The sequence below is a fragment of the Sparus aurata genome, chromosome 2, assembly GCF_900880675.1.
Source record: "Sparus aurata chromosome 2, fSpaAur1.1, whole genome shotgun sequence".
Classification (NCBI taxonomy): domain Eukaryota; kingdom Metazoa; phylum Chordata; class Actinopteri; order Spariformes; family Sparidae; genus Sparus; species Sparus aurata.
Window position 1 is genome coordinate 16,881,256 of NC_044188.1, and position 21,552 is coordinate 16,902,807.

At 43.0% G+C, this 21,552-nt stretch overlaps 2 protein-coding genes across 6 annotated transcripts in view; one reads left to right on the plus strand and one right to left on the minus strand.

Annotated features, from left to right (window-relative positions):
• The window catches only part of cbl (Cbl proto-oncogene, E3 ubiquitin protein ligase), a 40,230-nt gene extending 26,230 nt beyond the window's left edge, over positions 1-14,000 (plus strand). The window contains exons 6-16 of the mRNA XM_030402371.1: positions 1,857-2,332; positions 3,265-3,275; positions 3,388-3,514; positions 3,822-3,879; positions 6,675-6,945; positions 7,676-8,098; positions 9,086-9,174; positions 9,376-9,582; positions 9,677-9,762; positions 10,091-10,333; positions 12,939-14,000. Of these exons, the coding sequence (XP_030258231.1) occupies positions 1,857-2,332; positions 3,265-3,275; positions 3,388-3,514; positions 3,822-3,879; positions 6,675-6,945; positions 7,676-8,098; positions 9,086-9,174; positions 9,376-9,582; positions 9,677-9,762; positions 10,091-10,333; positions 12,939-13,234 (2,287 nt within the window). The 3' untranslated portion in view covers positions 13,235-14,000. The remainder of the gene's footprint in view (positions 1-1,856; positions 2,333-3,264; positions 3,276-3,387; positions 3,515-3,821; positions 3,880-6,674; positions 6,946-7,675; positions 8,099-9,085; positions 9,175-9,375; positions 9,583-9,676; positions 9,763-10,090; positions 10,334-12,938) is intronic.
• A 4,970-nt stretch (positions 14,001-18,970) lies between these two features.
• mcamb (melanoma cell adhesion molecule b) overlaps positions 18,971-21,552 on the minus strand; it is a 38,558-nt gene continuing 35,976 nt past the window's right edge. For 3 of the 5 annotated variants that reach the window (XM_030399127.1, XM_030399112.1, XM_030399097.1), the window contains 2 exons: positions 20,805-20,916; positions 18,971-20,634 (listed from right to left, as the gene is read on the minus strand). In XM_030399127.1, coding sequence (XP_030254987.1) covers positions 20,605-20,634; positions 20,805-20,916 — 142 coding nt within the window. In that variant the 3' untranslated portion in view covers positions 18,971-20,604. Of the gene's footprint in view, positions 20,640-20,804; positions 20,917-21,552 lie in introns of all 5 variants that reach the window. The other 2 variants (XM_030399104.1, XM_030399121.1) reach the window with 1 other exon arrangement.

Consider the following 21,552-nt stretch of genomic DNA (forward strand, 5'->3'; position numbering starts at 1 on the left):
AGAAACACACAACTTGTAATGCAATCTAAATCAGTCAGTCAGTATTTCAGAGTGGGAATGTATGTGTATGTAGTCAAACAAAATCATCCTGGTTAAATGCAAATTATGAACGACAGACGGGCACAGGTTTAGCCGAGATGCCAGTGTCACATTCCAGTTATTGGGTGTGTGGCTGTGTGTGGGTGTGTGAAGGACCCAGGGCAGCATGGCACTGGTACCTAGCATCAATGGCTTGATTGTACACTGAGAGCTGATGTCACTGTTGAGGCTTGGCCTGTGCAGAGCCACATTGACATCCGAGCAGTTATTGGTCAATGTGAAACTATAAATTACAGCTCACTGTCCAGAGCATTCAGTTTGTGTTCTGGCTTCAGCAGCAGTTGTTCCACTTCTAAGCCAAGCATCTAGGCCAAGACCACTTTTTTTTTTTTTTTTACTTGTGCAGTATCTCCACATTCAATCCTTAGATGTTCGTGACTTATGAGGAAATCCTATTACATGCATCCTAGGATGGATTAATGTAATGTCCTTTTTCTGGCCCACCTCAGTTACATACCAGTGGTCTCCAGCTTCCCCTGAATGCTGCGGCTAAAGTGTGAACAAAGACGTGCTTCTTTTATAGCTATTCAATACCCCCGATTTTTTTAATTCGGCCATTTCCTGATTCAGACTTCTCAACTTGTACATAGAAACAAGCAGACAGGAAATAAAATACTGGGAGGAGTGGCTGCGTGTCTTTCCAGACTCGTCACCACTGTTTCCACTCCAGAAAAGGTAAAAGCACAGCTGCTTGTGCCCATGAGACAAACCAGTTTACCTGACTGTGAACAGTTTAGGCAACAAAACCCCTGGTAAGAATAAAAGCAAGCCCACCATACCCCAGCATCACTTTACCTAAACATGCTGTATGTAAATTTTGCGGCTATGGGCCCCTCAGCCAAACAAAGAGGGGGCGCCCCGGTAGCCCAGGCGGTAGAGTGCCTGCGTCATGTGCAGAGGTTGCGTCCTCGCCGCATCAGCACAGGGTTTAAATCCGAGTTGAGGCCTTTTGCTGCATGTCATCCGTCTTCTCTCACCCTGTTTCCTGTCACTTTTTTAAAAAGCTGTCCTGTCAAATAAAGCCCAAAAAAAATTTGATGACCGTCTTGGCCTTTGAAACGTTTAAAAAAAATTCATATCATGTCTAGACACGTTCCCCAGCTTCCTTCCTTACTCTCTGACATATAATGTGGTGTTTACCTGGAAGTCCTTGTGACACACTATTACCTTGATTTAAACTTGTGGATTTCTCTGGGTTTGAACACTGTTGGTATAATGTTGTGTATTTGCGATGAAGTAATTGCACAGCTCATTAGAATATAGATCAGAAGTCACCGAAACACATTGTGTGTATACTTATTATGATATTGTTTTAAAATCCTAAATCTTTTTTTACAAATGTATTTTATAAAGTTTATTTAGACACACATCATATTAGATTAAACAAGGTGATTTAACTCCAACACCTGCAGCTCAACACCTGCAGCGAGGTTAGAAATAAAACTCAGCACAGAACCTCTTAAACAAGTTAAACTCCCTCCCATCAGAGATCAATACTGACACCTGATCGATGAGTTCAGCAGCTGATTCAGATCTGATGACAAACTAACAGACAGGTTTTATTTCTTTACACTTTAAAAAGAGACTTCCTGGTATTTAAACTGTCACAGCAGCTCAAACCGACTTTATTCAGCTTATATAATATTTCATCTCCTGTTTAATCCTCCAATAATCCACACTGACACGGAGCTGCAGTGTCTGTGTGAATTAACGGAGCTATTAACGGATTATCCGGAATAATAAAGTGTCCGTGACAGTTTAAACAGCCCTGTTGATCCGGACGGAGCCGCTCAGACACCCGACACATTCCAACACAACTTCGGACCCGGAACACTCACCTTCTTCCTCGGCTGCCATTTCATCATATTTGACGGGCAGAATGTGTCACAGCAGCCGGAGAGGAGCGATGAGCGGCGGCAGGAGCATCTCACAGCCGCCCGAGAGCTGCTGCTCCTCCTCCTCCTCCTCCTCCTCCTCCGGCTCGGAGCGGAGCAGAGCGGAGAGTCACTGAGTTATAATCCCGTTAGAGACACCGGAGCGCCGGGCTGCACGGTGAGGCTGCACGGTCAGCCAGGAGGAGCATCGTCCGTCCGCTCCACCTTCAGCCTCTGCACCTCCTCCAACCTCTGCACCTCCACCAACCTCTGCACCTCCACCGGCTTCAGCAGCCTCTGCACCTCCACCAGCACCTCCACCGGCTTCAGCAGCCTCTGCACCTCCACCAGCAGCCTCTGCACCTCCACCAGCAGCCTCTGCACCTCCACCAGCAGCCTCTACCCTCCGGAGGCTCCGCGGACTGAACCGACCGAGCCGAGAGGAAACACTACACTGATGCTCTACTTCTGCTGCTCTCTCTCCCCTCTCTCTCTTTCTCTCTCTCCTCTCTCTCTTACTCTCTCCCTCTCTCTGTCTCCCCCATTTAACTCTACCTCTTTCTATCTCTCTCTCTCCCTCCTCTCTCCTCCCTCTCTCTACTTATCTCATTCTGTCCCCCCCACCTCTCTCCCTCTCTCTCTCCCCCATTTAACTCCACCTCTCTCTCCCCCCCCATCTCTCTCCCCCCTCTCTCTGTCTCGACCATTTATCGCTCCCTCCCTCTTTCTACTTCTATCTCTCTCTCCCTCTCTGTCTCACCCCTATCCTTCTACCCCTCTCTCTCCCTCTCCCCCATTTATCTCTCCCTCCCTCTCTACTTCTGCTGCTCTCTCTCCCCTCCCCCCCTTTACCTTTCTCTCCCTCTCTCTTTACCTCTCTCTGTCTCACCCAGTTATCTCCTCCTGCCTCTCTCTACTTCTCTCACTCTGTCTATCTCTCTCTCTGTCTCCCCCCTCCCCCTCTCCCTCCCTCTCTCTCTCTCCCCCTCTCTCCCCCCTCTCTCCGTCTCCCCCATTTATCTCTCCCTCCCTCTCTCTACTTCTGCTGCTCTCTCTCCCTTTCCCCCCCTCTCTGTCTCTTTAACTCCCCCTCCCTCTCCCCCTCTTCATTACCTCCTACAGCTATGAATCTATAAGCATCAGACCACAGTGTACCACAAAACATTATTCTGAAATGTGGGAGGAGTCTAACTTTAAGTACATTTTGCTTAAAGCCACGCGGAGCTGCATCATTAATTCAAACATATTAAAACCACGATTCAGGCGGACAAACAGCCTCCACGTCCTCCAGCAGAGGTGCAGGTATGTTGGTGTCATATCTGCAGATTTTAGACCCTTTTCATCGTGTTTCAGTTTGTTTGAAGCAACATTAAATACGATATTATGATGTTTGTTTCATGCTTTAACCCAGCAGACTGCAGGTCACATCCCAGAGGTTCAACGGTACAACAACAAGAGCCGAGAACCCAACACCTCCCTGTGCATCTGTGCACTGAGGGTGGAGGGTCTGAAACCGGAGCCGAGGGGAACGTTACCGGAGGGTTTGAGAGGGCAGCGACTCTGAGAAAGCCTTCAGGATCCTTTAAACAAAGAGCGAGGGCAGCGCTAACAGCCGGCGGCCTGCAGAGAGGATCAGAGATGTGCCTGCAGACACACTGAGGGAATCAACACAGGAGCAAACAGGTGTCACATAATTGGCTCGTCTGAAGCTTTGTTACACTCACAGCCAGCTCTCTGCTGCGAAGATACCTGAACACGTGTGGAGGGTTTCCTCTGAAAACACAACGACAAACACTCATTACTCTGTCGCTGATTCAAGATCGCATGTGTGCATCTATATGTGCGCAGGAGGGACGGACGGAGGAGCAGCAAAGTGGAGCAAGGACGTTCAGGTGTCAGCTGACAGGTAACAGGTGAGGTGGAGGCTCCTGATAATGAACTGACATCACCTGAGAGTGTTTCTGCTGAACTGACACCTGCAAGGTCTGACAGGAACAGCTCAGCATTTTTGGGAGCTTGCTTGAGATTAAAACCCCCTTCAAGAGTAAGTGTAATGGACAGCTGGAAGACAGTTAGCTTAGCTTAGCTTAGCTTAGCAAAGACTGCCTAACGGAAAACAAACATATCAGAGTAAACGTATGTTAAGATACTCTTCGTGTGTGTGAAGGATAATCGGTTAGGTTAGCTCCACCTCAGAGATGCTGGTGGTCACAGTACAGCGTCAGGCTAGCTGTTTCCCCTTGTTTCAATTGTTTATGCTAAGCTAGGCTAACTGACGGGAGAGTGGCATCAATCTTCTGTTTGTTTAAGCAGAAGTGTGAAAACAAACAGATTTAGATTTTACTGAGAGCTACAGGTTGGAGGTATTTCTCTTGAGGCAATTTGTGCTAAGCTAAGCTAAACTAAGCTAAGCTATGCTAAGCTAGCCCTCCTCCGGCTCTAGCTTTACTTTACTCTCCACACATCACATCGGTATCTATTTTTCATCTAACTCTCAGCAAGAAATGAGTGATACGCATTTTTTCCAAAACTATTCTTGTAAACAAACCAGCGATTGATTTTCTCGTGTCTTCATCTTCATCATCTTCATCACTACTGTTTGTTTAAAACCCCATCAGGCCTCTTAAAGTGAGACAAAAGGTCAAATTCAAGGCTGCGTGTCGTTACAGGGTTAAAGCAAAACAGCTGCTGGATCTGGATGGGAGAGTGTGTTAGTGTGTGATTGTAATGGCCTCCGCAAATCAATAACAGAAATGAACTTCACAGAGTGACAGTGAGGGTAAATTGTAGTGAAGGATGAAGATCACTAACCCCATTTCCAATAATAGGAGCGCACACACACACACACACACACACACACACACACACACAGTGAGGCGGCTGGCTGTGTGTGACTGTCAGTCATTTAAAGAACAAACTAATCAGGAATAAACAACCGAGGGCAAATTAGTTTTAGAGGAGAATCAGCACATCGAGCTCTGCGTGACGCCTCGGCGTGGCCATCAGCTGTGATGATGTCGCTGCGAACCGACATCAGCTGTTGTTTACTGTCACTGGAGGGAAAAAAAAATGTGGTGTGTAAATATGAACATCATGAGTGTCAAGCTTGATGGGTACAGTAGCAGATTTAATATTGAATTTCGAGTCTTACATTTCACACACAAGTAAATAAAAGCAGGTGTCGTATTCGGACGTTGTTGTGGTGTTTTGTGGCTGTTTTCTCGTGTTGTTGTGTTACAGAGGTGCACAGGATGTGAGCTGTTGACGTCCACACACACCTGCAGCACATCTTCAGTGATCAGAGACAGTTTTTGTCAGAACAGTGTTTTTGCCGAGAGATCCAACGTTGCCTTTCTCTGGACTTCCTCCTCCATCAGCCTGTCGCCCAGCCTCCAGCACCTCTTGTTCCCGTTGCCACTCACCCCTGAGTTACCTCTGCCTCAAATCCGACGACGCTTCCAGCTCGAGCCTGAGCATTTCAACAACTACCTGACTTCTCACTGCGAGTCTCCTCCGTATCAATAAATACCTGTCAAACTCCCTGATCTACAATCGGACGAGGGACGAGCTCTCCAAAACTGCTTGTTTAAGTCCTGAACTGGGCTTTTTTTCCCCTAATATAGCCTGTAAAATAGTGACGTTTTAGCTATTAGCTATGTTAGCTAAATATCCTTAATGGGTTTGGATGTAATGCTAGGTTGCTACTGTAGTTAGCCAGGTCAGCCAGCCATGCTAACGTTTGGATCTCACACCGGAGCAGATAATATGCTGTTTCATCCGTTCTGTGCACATTTGCTAAAAACAAAACATGTGATAGCATGATAGCGTCGGTTGCTAAGATGATTGGACTTCTGCTGCTCTTCTTGGTTCGTGACCGGTGAGATCACGGCTCCAGCTCTCTCTGCAGACCACCGGAGTTCGTCTTGTGTAACGGAGGTTAAGCTCTTAATTGAGCACATGTTCCAAAACAAACGAGACACCAGCTGTACGATGTGCTCGTGTCGGGGAACACAACACGCCGCGGAGATCAAGGCAGGCTGAGGTGATGTAATGCTGGTGTAAGCGAGAGAGGGGATAAGGTGACAGAAGTTGTCCCTCCTCTTCACACCCACCTCACAACTGTTGCTCTGCTGGCTGCTCATGAAAGCTTAATACTGAGCTTTTCTCTCACCAGGTGTGTGAGAAAAGTTCAACTGACGAAGAAAAGTGTGCATTTATATTCTCCACAGATCTTCACATCTGCATCTGTTAGCTTAAACATCCACACTTCAAGCAGTTCTGATGGTGTTGATGTGTCTCTGTAAAAAGACTCTGAACATTAGAAACTTCAGCAGTTCAGCATCTTGTGTGGACTTAAAATAAAAATCAAAGTCTGGATGGAGACTTTGATATTTATTGTCTCTAAGGACGAGGACGTCTGTCCGTCAGGAGGTCCAGAGACTTTATGTCTCCACATGAAATGGTTCAACTGCTGTTTGATTAACTGACATGAAATTTTGCAACGACGTTCAACGTTCCCGCAGGTGGGCTTTTTGTTATTAGAGATTGTAATGCAGAAAGAGATGTTTGGGAAAAATGTGTAATTATTTAACCTACAGTAAATTAATTGTTGAATGAGAGTTTGAAGAGAAAGGATATAAAAGAATTATAGTGCAATTTATTCCTCTTAATCCATTGAAAGCAGTGATTTTAAAAAACAAGGTGTTTGGATTGTTCTAGCTGGAGTTTTAAAGATTACCACCAGCAAATGTGGATCAGGTGCATTCAGAAAAGTTGTCATTTGACCAAACCTTATTTTGTTCAAGTATGTGACTGGTATGTTTTTGTGTGTGTGATCCAGGTGGAGCGCCCCCCATCACCCATGTCCATGCCTCCTCAGTCCTCTCTCCCCCCTGTGCCACCCAGACTTGACCTGCTACCACACAGACCTCCCAACCCCCCTGGTGCATCCAGTCCCGGGGTCACCACGAAGGTAACTGAACATGCACCTGTAACCAAGTGAACAACTTAAGTTTGGTTACAGTCAGACAATCTCATCTATATGTGGTTTGATTGAACAGTTAGGGTGTAGACGACTGTTGGCCTAAAGCTTAACAGGAAACTGTGTTGTCGTAGGAAAATGAGGGCAGATTGTTGCTTTGATGACAATTACACATCTCTATCACTCATAAAAGTTCAGCATTGTCTCAAAATTCTGCTTGTTTTTTAGTACCTCCATCCAAACTACTTCTTAACTTGGCTTTTATGCAGAGAGCAAAACCAGATTAACATTTAAGAATAATTTTACTTGTAACCCAGCTCTGTCATTGAAATTATGTTCACTCCTATTACCCCGCTGATACAAAAAGGTGCCAAAATGACAGCCACAATAATCACTGTATTTTATATTCTGCCTCTAACTCATTTTAGAGTGCAGCTCCGCTCACTCTCACGTTGATATTACCACATGTTTCTGCGTAAATGTAGATAAATGGAAAGTGTAGATAGGGAGCAGATGATGAACAGCATTTTTCCTCCTTGGTGTTATTCATCAACATTATGTATATTGTTGATTATGATGACGGATGTATACACAGTGGTCTTGTTGCTAAATGGATTATTTCCCCTGCAGAAGATAACAGCACTGAGTTTTCTTTGATTTCACATCAATATTGTTTGTAGTCTAAATGAGCTTTCTCTATGTCTGTTTTCCCCATTTCCAGGCAGCATCTCAGCACAAAGACAAGCCTCTCCCTCTCCCCCCAGCACTGAGGGATCTCCCCCCTCCTCCTCCACCAGACCGCCCCCACACAGCCGGGTCAGCTCCCGATGGACGGCTGCAGAGGCGGCCGCTACCCTGCACTCCCGGGGAACCCACTCGAGATAAGCACCCACCCCAGCCCCCGAACCGGCCCCTGGCTGACTGGAACTCCCGGCCTGTCCCCAAGGCCCCCACCTCCTCATCCTCCTCGTCCTCCTCCTCATCTTCCTCGTCCACACAAGTCTCCAGTCTGGGAGTGGACCTCCGAGCAGGTGTCAGGGAGCTCTCCAACAGGCACTCCCTCCCCTTGGCACTGCCCTCAGCTCTGGACACACGCTCAGACTCACAGAAGAACAACAGCTCCCTCAGTCTGGACCACCAGCTGGTCAGAGGAACCGCAAAACACCACACACTTTACTGCCATTTGGCTTGATGCATATTCAGCTGATAAAATAACACAAGCACACAATATTTTAGTAATAGAAGACAAGAGAAGAGAGCTGAAAAAGCACACATGAATCTAGCTTCTAAGAACCCACTACACTGTTCTTTATGTGTGAGTTTTTAGCTTAGTTACACAGTCACTATTTGATCACTTGCAGCAGGGAAATTAGATTAAAGGTGTATTAAATACCTCTTAATATTTGTAACAATTTTGTCAAATGGGTTCAGCTCTGCATTACACTGAATTTTTGTTAGGGTGCTTGAAGCGTAGTTCAACATTTTGGGAAATATGAGCATTTGCGTATTTGCAGAGAGGTGTAAATTCAAAGCTGCAGCTTTTAGCTTAGCTTAGCATAAAGACTGGAATCAGGGGGAACAGCTAGCCTGACTCTGTCTATTGGTAACTTAAAGGTCCACTTGGTAAGAAGGTAGATTTTTGCGCATCACTCCCAGTTTGTCAAATACTGACACTTTGGTAGGAGAACCGACCCGACTCGTGATCCCAAACCATTATTTGAAGAGTTTGGAGTGAGACTCAAAAATCATCTTACAAAGTGGATCTTTGAATCCACCTACTAGCCCCTCTAAAGCTCACTCATTAACACATCATATCTTGTGTGTTTAAGTGTAAAACTGAAAAGTTGTGCTTTTAAAAGGTGGTGTTGGTTGTTGTCATGGTTAGACATCCAGTGGAGACTAACTGGAAGTCACTGCACACAGCCCAAAACGAGCCCCACACAATAAAGCCCCATAAAACCACAACTTCTAATTCATAAACATTTTGCAGATCACATTCTTAATACTAAGCTAATGCTAAGCTAACAAGCTGCTTCCAAGGAATTCATTCATATTTGGTTTATAGATTTATGTTGTGAAAATATTTGTCACTTTTATGTTTTTAAGATTTCTGCTTCTGCTTCCTTTCCAGAATTTTACAGCATTAGTTGGTCAAGATTATGACAACCCCAAAGTGAAACCCTCATCCTCAGCCAACGCCATCTACTCACTGGCAGTAAGGTAGGCTGAACTGTTGTGACATTAGAGGAGTGGAACCTCTCGTCTTTTAATGCCTGACATGATTTTTGCTGTCTTGCAGATCAGCAAGGCCATGAGAAACATATTTTAGGAAGCCTCCTCTCAAAACCTTTTGAGTGTTTATACATCATAAAACCATATTTACAGTTCAAGTGTAAAAATCTTTGAGTTGTGTGTTCCCAGACCTTCTCCAGCTCCGAGGCCGGTGACGGGTGAGGAGTCACGTGACAGCGAGGAGGAGTCGGAGTACATGATCCCCTCCTCTCGCCCTGTCCTGCCCCCCATCACAGCACCACTTGTAGTGGAGTCCCAACCAGTCCTAAGGCATCCTCAGCCACAGCCTCTATTGTCACTCCAGACGCAGAACCAAGCCTCAGCACACAACTCACGGTATTCAAAACACTCCATGAATCTACTGAAATAACTTGGGCGATTGGAGTAATGTGTTTGTAATGATTTCTGTTATTGTTGTTTGTCTTTAAAGACTCGCACTAGAGCTAGAGGATGGACCGCAAATGTATGAAGCCATGTACAACATCCAGTCCAGGTCACAACAAGCCAGAGATTCAGGTATTTTTCTCAGTATTTTAAACCTCTCTGCTACCTTCATGCAGACATGCCATGATTTTGGTCTTCAAAATGAAGCACTGGTGAAACAGCACTCACTCTAAACCGTCAGTTTGTGAATATTAGTTTCACTCTAAAACAAGATCCCTGCCATCTGGAAAAAATACACCTACTGTCCTCTAGAATGTAAATTCTACTTTTTTGGCTCCAACTGTGACTCATCTAAAGCTGTGGAGAATATACTTTTCTATATTAATAAAATCCAGCTAAATCTGTATTTAACTTAACGTAGTTACAGCAGTGCTCATACCCTGTTTTCATTCCCTCCCAGACTACTCAGAGTTGCCCCCTCTGGCGATAAGCAATGGTCCCAGGGACCACGCAACTGAGGACAGGGAAGAGGAGGAAAATGGCTATGACTTCCCCAAACCCCGGCTGCCGATGCCCCCCGCCCGAAGGACCCTTTCAGAACTGGGGGGGTCGACTTCCTCCTCATCATCTTCCTCATCGTGCTCATCCTCCACAGCTGCTTTCAGCCGACTTTCCCTAGATGCAGATGCTGGAGCTGCAGCGGGTAATTACACATTTCCCAGTTTATAACTTCATAAAAGAATTGATCAGTGATTTTGATGAATACACAACATTATTTCTTAAATTTGTAGGAGAAGGAATTGGTTCTTTCAGGGGTGTAATAGTGAGAGAACTGTATAAATATCTTGAAAAAGATGTTTTTTACTGTAGCTTAAAGGGATATTCCGGTGTAAATTTAATCCATGGTCTAAATCACCGTGAAACTGTTAGACTCCCTCTCGAGAGATCAAGTTAGCAGACTGCTAATTTACGGAGTTTTATCAACCTCAGAAACGACCGCACGACAGCAATACATTGCAGTAAATGGATCCAAATATAAACCGCCACCAAAAAGCCACAAATAATGCTCAGAACAGCACCAAACTTCAGCAACAGTATAAATTGGGTCTCAGCACATAGTCCAGGGCACCTAACCTCCGCTAGCTTAGCTGGATTTCTTTTGGGAAGTTAAAAACAGACTTCAACTCTCCTCCATCAGCTTCTGGGTCGGGGAAGTCCCGACGCAACGATTACCGAGTGCGGTTAGAATAGTCAATTCTGTTCTTTTCCCTGTCCGCTCTCGATAATAACTGTTATAAACTGGCAGGTAAGACACATATGAACTTTGATTGCTTTTCCATGGAGTCATAATCATACATTTTCATCCATGAGCCGCGGAACTCTACTGCACTCGGTAATTGAGTCGTCAGGACTTCCCGCCAACAGGAAGCTGCTGCAGAAGAGTGGTAAATTTGGTCAGCTTTTCAGTAGAAATCAGTAGAAATGGCTTTTTGGTGGCAGTTTATAGTTGGATCCATTTACTGCAGTGTATTGTTGTCGTGCGGTCGTTTCTGAGGTTGATAAAACTCTGTAAATTAGCGGTCTGCTAACTTGATCTCTCGAGAGGGAGTCTAACACAGTTTCACGGTGTTAGACCATGGATTAAACTTACACCAGAATATCCCTTTAAGACCTTATTTCATTTAAGTTTACGGGTAACCAACTCTATTTGTCAGAAAAATTAAATACTGTAAACCGTTGATCTCGGCGCCCTCCAAAGCAAAGACTACATTAGTCCATGACAAAAAGAAAAGAAATCGGCAAAGTAGGAAATACTTTCTGTGATTTGACATGGGCTTTTAAAAAAAGAGATTCAACACTTTAAAGTTGAAATCGAACATCAGTGGTGACAAATATAACTTGAAAATCGTGTATCTGTTTGAAGAAAAATCGTTTGAATGTCAAATTGTGTAAGAGCAGCCTCTTTGTTCTCGTCCTTCATGGCCAAAAAAGCGTTTAAAGATCTGTTGAATCAATATCTTCCTTTGAGCCTGAGAGCAGCCTGAGAGGTCGACTCAAGCACTTTGCTGCTAACGTTACCTGGTGTGAGGCCAGACATCATACAGATTTTCCATAAGCGCTCTGAAGCTGATGGTTGTCTTAACTTTGATAATTGCCATGAATTGATTGCTGTGTGTGCAATCACAGTGTGCAAAGAGCAATAATTCAACTAAGCTATTGACTTACATCAGCGACCTTTTAATAGTAGAAAAGCAGTAAGTGACGCCTCCAGAATGTTGGATATCCCTGATGGTTGAAGGTTGATTTTAGGGGTCGGCCAATATGGCTTTTACGGTGTTGATACCAATTATTTAATATCAAGGAGACTAAAAAAATTATGTTTGGGATTGATATTAATTTGCAGTATAAATTGTAACTTGTTTACTTGAGTATTTTCATTTTCTGCTACTTTTTACTCCTACTCTACAGAGTTTATAGGCTATTCATTGTGTCATGTTACCAATCAGATGTTTGCTGTGGATTGGACATTGTGTGAGAGTATGCTGCATCAGAGCCAGGGTAGCATATTTTTAAGTCAGTCTGACAAAAATATTACAGATACTGATAATTGGTTATTGGTCAGGGCCTTTAATCGTTTTGCCCCTATTCTGTTTCATCAGAATCTCATTGCCTTTAAATCACAGCGGTCAAAGTCTTCTGAAGTTTTGACTGCGACTGAAGCAGCATTAGTGGCACGTTTTCTGCCATCACTGTGACACAGCAGCACAAAGTAAACACACTTAACCTTGATCGGTGTCTCAGACCACTGTACTGTTTTGTATACTTTTGATTCGAGGGAATTGGCCCTGAAAGGTACTTTACTTTGATGTTTAAGAAGGTGTGGGCAGCCTGCCTACCTGTAGAGGAAGGTGTAGGACAAGTGGACCATGGGGAGCTTGTGCAGAGCATCTTTTGGAGGTTTTTGCTGGAGACAATGATGAGCTTCATGAAGGAGTGACAACATCATATTTTATGAGATATTTTATTTCTCAACATAATGTCATTGTCTCTGCAGTGAGCTGACATTTACTACCTAGGACGATTGCAGGTTATTCTAAGTGTACTAATAATCTTTGTATCTGAGGACAAGTTAAGTGGCTCTCAGATCATGGGTAGACTCTTTATGAGCACTTGGCAGCTGTGAAAAGGTCAGCCAGTTCACTGTCATCCACATCCACCTTACTGACCTTTTGGGGTATTTAAAAGTAATTTATGTTGTTTCAGATTTAACAAAAACAAATACACATTCACTCTCCCTGTTATTTCAGCCTTCTCAGAGCCGGTGGAAGCACCAGAGAGACCTCCAAAGCCCCTGCCTAGAAGAATCAACTCGGAGCGTCGCCACAGCCCTGTCCCACCCGTCCCTGCTCCACCCAGCAGCACGGCGTCAGGAGGAGAAGCCAACCCTCAAATCAGTAGCGAGATCGAGCACCTCATGAGTCAGGGATACTCTTACCAGGACATCCAGAAAGCACTGATGATTGCACAGAACAATATCGAGATGGCCAAGAATATCCTCCGCGAGTTCGTCTCCATTCCCAACACCGCGCATGTTCTTACATAGCACACTCCTTGTGCCTCTCTCTCATGTTTGCTCTCTTGCCCTAGCTTGGCCAAGCCTGGTTGGGTCTAGGTTGGCACAGCCCAGCTCCAAGCCCAAAGCCCATTGCCTGCAGCACTGCCTCCGGTGCTGGCTGACGCCCTACGCCCCCTGTGGATTTTTAACTGGCTGTTACTCCAGCGAGCTCACAGCAGCATCTCTTGGACTGCGCGCCCTGCACGCCATGCGCTTTTCAACAGTGTTTGGCCTTCTTTAAAACTGCTCCAGCAGGCCTCTACGTTTTCAAGGACATCCAAGCGCGTGTGGAAACAATGACGGGACGCCACGTGGCGCGAGACATTTTGTAAGAATCCTGAAGAAGACAGATTCTTACCTTTTCATGTTGAAGCCTCTTGCTGAAAATGTAACCAACACCTCACAAATAAAACTAAAAAATGTATGTCTATATGAAAATTTAATATATGCGTAAATATATATTAAATGTGTGTAATATATACAGTACGTGCATATACAGTAAGTAAAAGATTTCAGCTTTGAGGGTCGCTGTTGGTACAAGCGATACGAGTAGACAGGGACCAGATTATGGGGGGGGTTTGGCCCTTTTCTGGCGGACTGAGGTATGTGAGAGTGTGGAGAAACACATGCAAGGAGGAGGACGAGTCATCCTCGACAGGATGTGTCAGTCAGCAGCAGCTTGGTGAGCTTTTTCATGATGATTCAGTCTGTTATGGCCTTTGATTAACAACGTTGCTTTGGTACTTTTTTTCCCCCTTTTTTTTTTTTTTTTTTTTTAAAGAAACATGCTTGTTTTGTCGTGTTGTATCTTCTCAAAGTAGCATGACGATGGTTTCAGGTCTGGACTGTTGTATGGCTGTGTGTGTGTGTGTGTGTGTGTGTGTGAGCATGCGTGTCTGTCTGCCAGACCCCTTTCTCCTCATGACCTGCTCTTAAAACGACCCCCCTGCTCCTGTACAACATGAATGTGGAATTCCAGTCAGTATACTCTGTAAACGTACTACTGCTCTAACTCATATGGCGGGGCCTAGTGTAGCTGTAGAGCCTGGCAGTGAGATTATTAGAGGACGTACTAATGTTGACGACCCTGCAGTACCAGACAGGCTAGTGATGTGTGAAACGTGGTTGGTTGGCTGATTTTGTTCTGTCTTCGTCTAACTTCGCTGGCTGGCTGGTTTGGATTCCTCTCCAGTTCCAGTCCAGTGTTGTGAAACAAAAAAAAAAAAGTCATCGATTTACTTTGGTAATATATTATTGTAATATGATCATAAATATTGTTATTATAATTAATTCAGAAGTGCTTCACTGCTGCTACAATTGTTAGTGCTAAACAATTTACGCCTTAAATGTACATTTGTGAATATTGTTTAACCTGTTTCTTTAAAGTGACAGTATCGCCCGTGTTTCTCCAGTCCTTGATGTAGCATACTTGAAAGTACAAGCGGCTTGTGAGCCTGCAGTCGACTCTTCAGTGTTTTAAATGTTTTATTAAAGGGGCACTATGTAGTTTTGGAAAATACACTGTTTTCTATATTATTGAGATAATAATACAAACTCGGAAATATTTATTTTCCATAACTGAACGAACAAGCTGAAAATAAGGTCCCCAGATCACTGTTTGAAGCTAGAAAGGTGACAGGGTCCGCCACGTATAAACAAAGTAAAACGGTGTTGTCCATTTAAGGTCAGTTTGTTTATTCTGTTTAAGCAATCATGAAAACAAAGAGACTTTGTTTATTTAGTTTGTTCCGGCATTTAAAAAAAACATCCGTTGATGGAGATTAAAATGTATTCCCCCAAAACTACATAGTGCACCTTTTTAAATATATTCTCTCTGTGATTCTCTACAGGTAGACTCAAAACAAAATGCTTTCGGTATGGAGACTAATAGATTAAAGCTTCTCTTTCACATCCCTTACCTTTCTCCGCGGGAGTTCAAGGAGTGATTGCTGAGGCAAAAAAAAAAAGTAGGCTCATGGGTTTGCTGGCCCACCCCCAAGTCTACGTTAAAATCAGTATTTGGGCCGACGGTAAGAATTAACTCAGGAATTCTGTCTATCTAAACATGTGGCGCACACCCTGACGAGAAGCAGACAGCAGCTCACCTGCCGTCTGTTCATCCAGGTGATATGTAGCCAAAAGTATCCGCTTAATGAAGTCACACAAGTAGCCTATTACCTTCTCTTTTTTTTTCTTTCTTTTTTTTTTTGTCACATTATAACTTGCACATTTTTTCGTATTATTTCCGATGTTGGCAGGACTAGAGACAGCAGCTTCATCTCCAGGTACTATGAATGATTAAGATAAATACCTGCAAGGAGCTTTTAGGTACATTGACATGAGCTCTTCCTAGCATATGAAGAAGAAGAATGTTTTGGAGTTTTTTTGGGGAAGGGTGTAAATCATGTCAAAAACTAATCAGCCCTAGCTTATTCTGGGTAATGCTGTCTGTTGACTGGAAGCTATCTCGTTAATTTTTTCTGTTCCTAGTTGCCTTGAGAAACTTCTTGAATGATGGGTAATGGCCGGGGGGAAGAGGGGAGGAGCGGCCCCCCCAATCCTCAATACTGTACCAATGTTTTGTTGATGTTTCGAGGACAGCGTGTCATTGTATAATTTACCTTTTTGTTTTTTTCGCACAGTATACCAATTTGTGCTTTGATACTGTCACTCTAAAGAAAAAGCAAAACTGTATAAAGTTAGTGATACGAAAAGAAAAAAAATGGCTGTTTTATTTCATTTTTTTGCATTCCTGTACATGTATTTTTGTTCCAAAGGTTTTGTTTACTCGTGTGAATAGTTCTTGTGAGCAGTGCCATACATTTGGAGATCCTCACCGTGTTTAAAAAAAAAAAAGGCCTTGTTTTATTTGAAGAGGGTTTGTAAGTATTGATCTGTACCCGTTGATCTCTAAAAGGCGAGATTGTGCAGTATCGCTCATATTAATCTGTCCTCTCTGCCTTGTCGGCCATGTCAGGCTTCATCTGTGAGTACAAGTGAGGTGCCGGATGTGTACCCCCCCCCCCCACAATGTTACCCTCAGTCCCTGTGTCGGGGTACTTCAACTTTCTGCCAGAAGAGGGAGCCGTTGTTTCATGTAGCCGTGTCGCTTCTCGTCAGTAAAAAAGGCATTCATTAACTTTTCGATGGTTTTTAAAGCTCATATCACTTTGGAAGTATGCACAGTGCTGTTAATAAAATGATAAGCAAAAGCCATCATGTGTTTTTTTTCTTCTCTTCACATGTGTTCAAAGTTGTTTAGTTTATAGACACCATTACTCTGAGACATATCAAATCCAGACAGTGTTAAAAGTGGAATGTATAACGAACTTAATGATGAGCACGAGATGTCTTTATCACAGTCGAGATTAAATGACTTCCACTGTATATCTTGGAATCTGCATACAAAGTCTAGTCGTGATGGCTCAATCATCTTGAACAGTTAATTCATTGATTCTCTACAGTCCTGACAGGTGCAAGTTAAGGAATTTCTCTAACACTACAAAATCAAAATACTGAGACTTATCCAGTGTACTGTATGTACAGAAAGACCTTTTTCTGCATTAATAATGAAAAATGTAATATTACAACACAGATGCTACTGTAAAGATATGATTGCAGGAGTTCAAATGGAGCATAAGTTCATTGGGGTGTGAACAATAATGGAGCATATTTACTCAAGTATTGTGCTTAAGTACAATTTTGAACTTTGAACTTTGTACTTAAGAATATCAATTGTCTGCTCCACTACATTTTTAGAGGCAAATCTTTGACTTTTTAACTCCAGTTTGTTTAACTTCAGTTACTGCTTTGTAGATTAAATGTTGCATCAGAGCCAAAGAAGCACATTTTGAATTTATATTATCAGCCGATGATAATCAGAAAAATGCTGAATATCGGATCAATGATCGGTTGACCCATAGTATGCAGAATATACATAGATACTATATATGTAATATTATTACATTTAGTTTTTACTTGTACTTCAGACACCCAAGCACTTTTATTTTCCAGGTATTGTACTGTTAGACTGTAAGAATCAAATGCCAATTATATTGTGACTCACTTTTTTCCAAGTAATATTGTGACATAATATCTTTACTCAAGTATGACTTATAGTTACTCTTTTACAACCCAATGTATAGAGTCTTTTCCTGGCAGACATGTTAGTTGTGGTCGAATAGTCAAAAAATGTCTTTTTCGTTTCTTTGACTTTGAGGGAAATCTTTATGAAGTCCAGGAGATGTGCGAGGGCTGCAAAACTACGGTGCTGAGAGAATAAGAGTGCATTTGCAAAGAATTGTGGGATGGCATTATCTTCTGTCCTTTGGTAAAGGATGTTAAGACAAGAAGTATCCAAGCAACCTTCCTATAATTGAGAGAAATCCACCAGTTCTTTTACCCAGGTGTCTTCCTAGGAGAAAATCAAGGCAATTCACCTCATAGACTTGTCAAAGCTGGTAAAAGCAGAGGTTCTGATGGCTGCATTCCATTTAGCTGAGTCAGTTCAGGGCTCTGGTCACTCACCGCTAAGGCTTACTGGGACACTTAATGCAATGGGGCCCTTACTTTTTACGTCAGTGCCTTTTCTGCCTTGACAAATCAAATCGTCCGACATGAGGAGGGTCTGTAGAAGCTGAAACTGAAGCGGGTTATGAATGAATCAGCAGCGTGAAGGTGCAGATCTGATGAAACTGATGGTTTTGAAGGGTCAGAAAAAGAATTCTTTATTAGAAGTGAGCACAAACTGCAGGTTCAATACTTCAGTGATATTTCTGTTAATCTTTTCCACCTGACAGTCTCAAAAGTGCACTAATGCAGTCGGTAATTGCATTAAAAACCCAAATCTGATTTGATTTACCGGCTAATTGACCAAATCGGTTTCATATCTGAGTCATTGATAAAACTCTTGTGCAAGCTGCATAAAGCTGTCTGTGTACCAACACACTGCTAACAATATTACATTTAATTTGTCTGCAGGAGGGAGAAGATAAGACTCTCTCAGTTGTCTGTCATAACAGTAAACGCTTTATTTATAGGCCCATTCCTAGAAAGAACGAAAGAAGTGATTTTGTTCTAATTACAGAAAAAAACTGCTTCATGCATTTCTTGTTAAACAACAGAAACGCGACTAATTATTTTGAGATTTTGTTGTTTGCTTCAGAACAAATCTAACTTTAATTAAGATCACATTTATTGTCTGAGAATTGGTACCAAATTCTGGGGAAACTTGCCAGGAAGTCTTTCCTAAAACATGGAACTCTACAGAACAGACATCAGATATAAAAGGGCAACTCCACCATTTTTTTCCACATTACAGTGTGTTTACGGGTCTAGAAGAGTTTTAATGTGTATGTGTAAAAGTAGCAGAAATCTTTTTGTGTCTCCAGAAAAATCCGAAAAGTTGCCTCCGGTGATGTCACTCAGTAGCCGAGTTGCATTGTGGTTAATGTAGGTTAAAAACATTGCCGTATGCTGTAATGACTTTCAAAACTTTTCGCCTACATTACCCACAATGCAACTTAATCACTGAGAGACATCGCCGTAGTGATTTTATCAGATTACATGCAGCTTCCTCTGGAGACACAAAAGGCTTTATACTGCTTTTTTCACAGGCGCAGTTGCACTCACCAAGGCCTGTAAACACACTGTAATGTGAAAATTGGTGGAGTTCCCCTTTAAAAAGTCTTCATTTGGTTGAACACATTTTCAGTCAATCGCTTCTTTTCATTTAACAGTCAGTCTTTATTTGGTATAATTTTCAAAAACTACAAACAATGACCTTGTTGGTAAATCCGTTTGAACGTCATCAATGACATTAATTTTACATTAAAAGGCATTTTTACAGATTTTCAAACATCCGAAACCTTTTAACAGTGGTAGTCCTTACAAAAAAACAGCAGATAACAACAGAGCAACGGAGGGTGGGGGAGGGTTAGGTACAGACGATGACCTGAACATAAGTGAGCACAGAGCGTTTGATTGTCTACATACGTGGAGTCACAGTCATTCCCCCCTCCTCAGTAGTCATGTACTGTAGTTACCACGGCACTAGTCGTCATGTGTGAGGGGGATTCTGCGTCTCTCTCTGGGATCAAGTTTCAGTCAACACAGGAATTAATCAACTCATCAAAACAGATAAAGGAGGGCAACTTCATGCTGTGAATCAGATTCACCGCGGTCCGATGATCTGTTCAAACCCTCATCCTTCGTCCTTGAAAAAGAAATAAAAATAGCTACAGAACTACATCTCATTCACCATCAAAACAACTGGTTCACATTAGAGTAACACAACGACTGCATGAAAGAAAAAGAAATCAGTGCACTGAACATTAAATATAAACAACAGACAATACAAAAAAACTTTGGGGGTTCGCTGATACTTTTTACAGGATTAGATTTAATTCTTTAAGGCATCCGTGGCCTTTTCTTTGGCTGTCAGCTTCAACTCAAACACATAAAATATGAAAGTCAAGAGAAACAACGAGTAACCCTTCTGTGTCAAATGCCAAGCAGATTATTCACGTGTCTCTCAAAACAAAATCTTCAAACTGGGGAGCGTGAAGACGAGTGTGTTGGCGGAAGAAAAGAAATAAAACTATGAACGTGGATGATATGTGATTAAAAAGCAGTTTGTTTTCAGGAGCTAGAAGGCAACACTTTTTGGTGAGGCTGTAACTGGCTGCAGAGGGAAGATCCTTAAAAAAACATTTCAGTGTACAGACTGAAGCTAAACAGGAAACAGACAAAAACTTTAAAAAATAAAATCAAAACAAGACATCTACCTAGCTCTCAATAAAGAGCTCCCAAACAAAATAAAACACTATGTGGTCATTGTTTTTTTTTGGGTTTTTTTCTATGGTGTTATTTTAAATAAAGAAATATATACATAGATTATAATATGTACACTTGATAAAGAGCTGTTTCAGGCTGCTCTTCAGTGATTGCTTGGCCTGAGGTGATGCGTAGTCGGGTATAAAAAACAGTCCCTGTTCGAGGTTGTGCTCTGATTATTTTGTTCTATCAGCAGTATACAAGGCTCATGGTAACGAGAACTACAGGCTGGAGACAGTCCTTTGGTGTGGAAGGCTTGTCATCAGAGTTACGTCACGGAGCACTCAGATCATTTCTCATTAAAGTTCCAACAGAAATGTGCCGGGATGTAAAAAGGACAGTAAGCAGAAGCTGCAGCTCAGAATAATTTGAGTCTCGGTCGTCTGTCGTGATGTCAATCGGCAGGCGGCTGAGCTTTTTTCCGTGACGTAACTCTGGGCTAAGGGGCTGCGATGAAAGCTCAAAAGGCATTGGCGGGTTTGGAGCCTGAGAAGGGAAGAACGGGAGCAGCTGAAGTCACCTCCTCACTTCTGCACGTCCAGGTAATCACCGCCCTTTACTCCAGAGGCAGAGGCAAAACAAGAGAGAGGGGAGCGGGGTGGAGGATATGTGGAAATGTTAATGGTGTAATCAGATCAGCAGAAAAACAGCATCATCTTTCAGGTCATCAGGTCAGGTATCTATCTATCTATCTATCTATCTATCTATCTATCTATCTATCTACCTGGTCATTGGGCGGCTGCTTTTCTCCGTTGACCCCGAGGAGCACGGCTTCCTCTGTGTTGTCGCTCTTCATCTCCACCACAATGTTATCTTTGTTGGACTTCTCTTTGGTGCTGTGAGAATAAAATAACACACTTGTTAAAGCTTAAACATATGTAAAACTAAACACTGTTCTGCTACTGAACTATGACGCTGAGGATTCGCTGATTGTTTTTGACCACTGCGGGTTCTCCTACATACTTGAAAGGGGCAAGAAAAGGATGTTCAGTCAGTTGCAGTCTGCAACCTCACCACTAGATGTCGCTAAATCCTACACACTGGACCTTTACTTTAACATGCTGAACTTGTAAACTTGTACTTTTGCATCCGCGAGTCGCGGACTAATGTTCACTCATTTGGAGTTGTGTTTCTGGTCTTACACTCACACTCTTTTTAGCTTTGTGTTTGGTCTCCACCAACTCCTGAGAGAAGTAAGCATCTTGTTAGCTGCTAAATGCTCATCTGTGTTCACCAGCTTGCTGCGTACTTCAATATTCCAAGCTTAAGATGTGCTGAGGCTACATAGAGCCGAGGGGAACTATAGAGTTGGTGATGATTATCTGTTGGCTCATCACTCCAAGCAGCTATTATGCCTACAAAATTGCCTGTATTTACGTTAAAGGTGCAATATGCAAGTCGTGTTTACCATCGGACTATCACCTCTCTTAGCTGGTCAGCATGCTAACTTCAATTAGATGTATTCCACACAA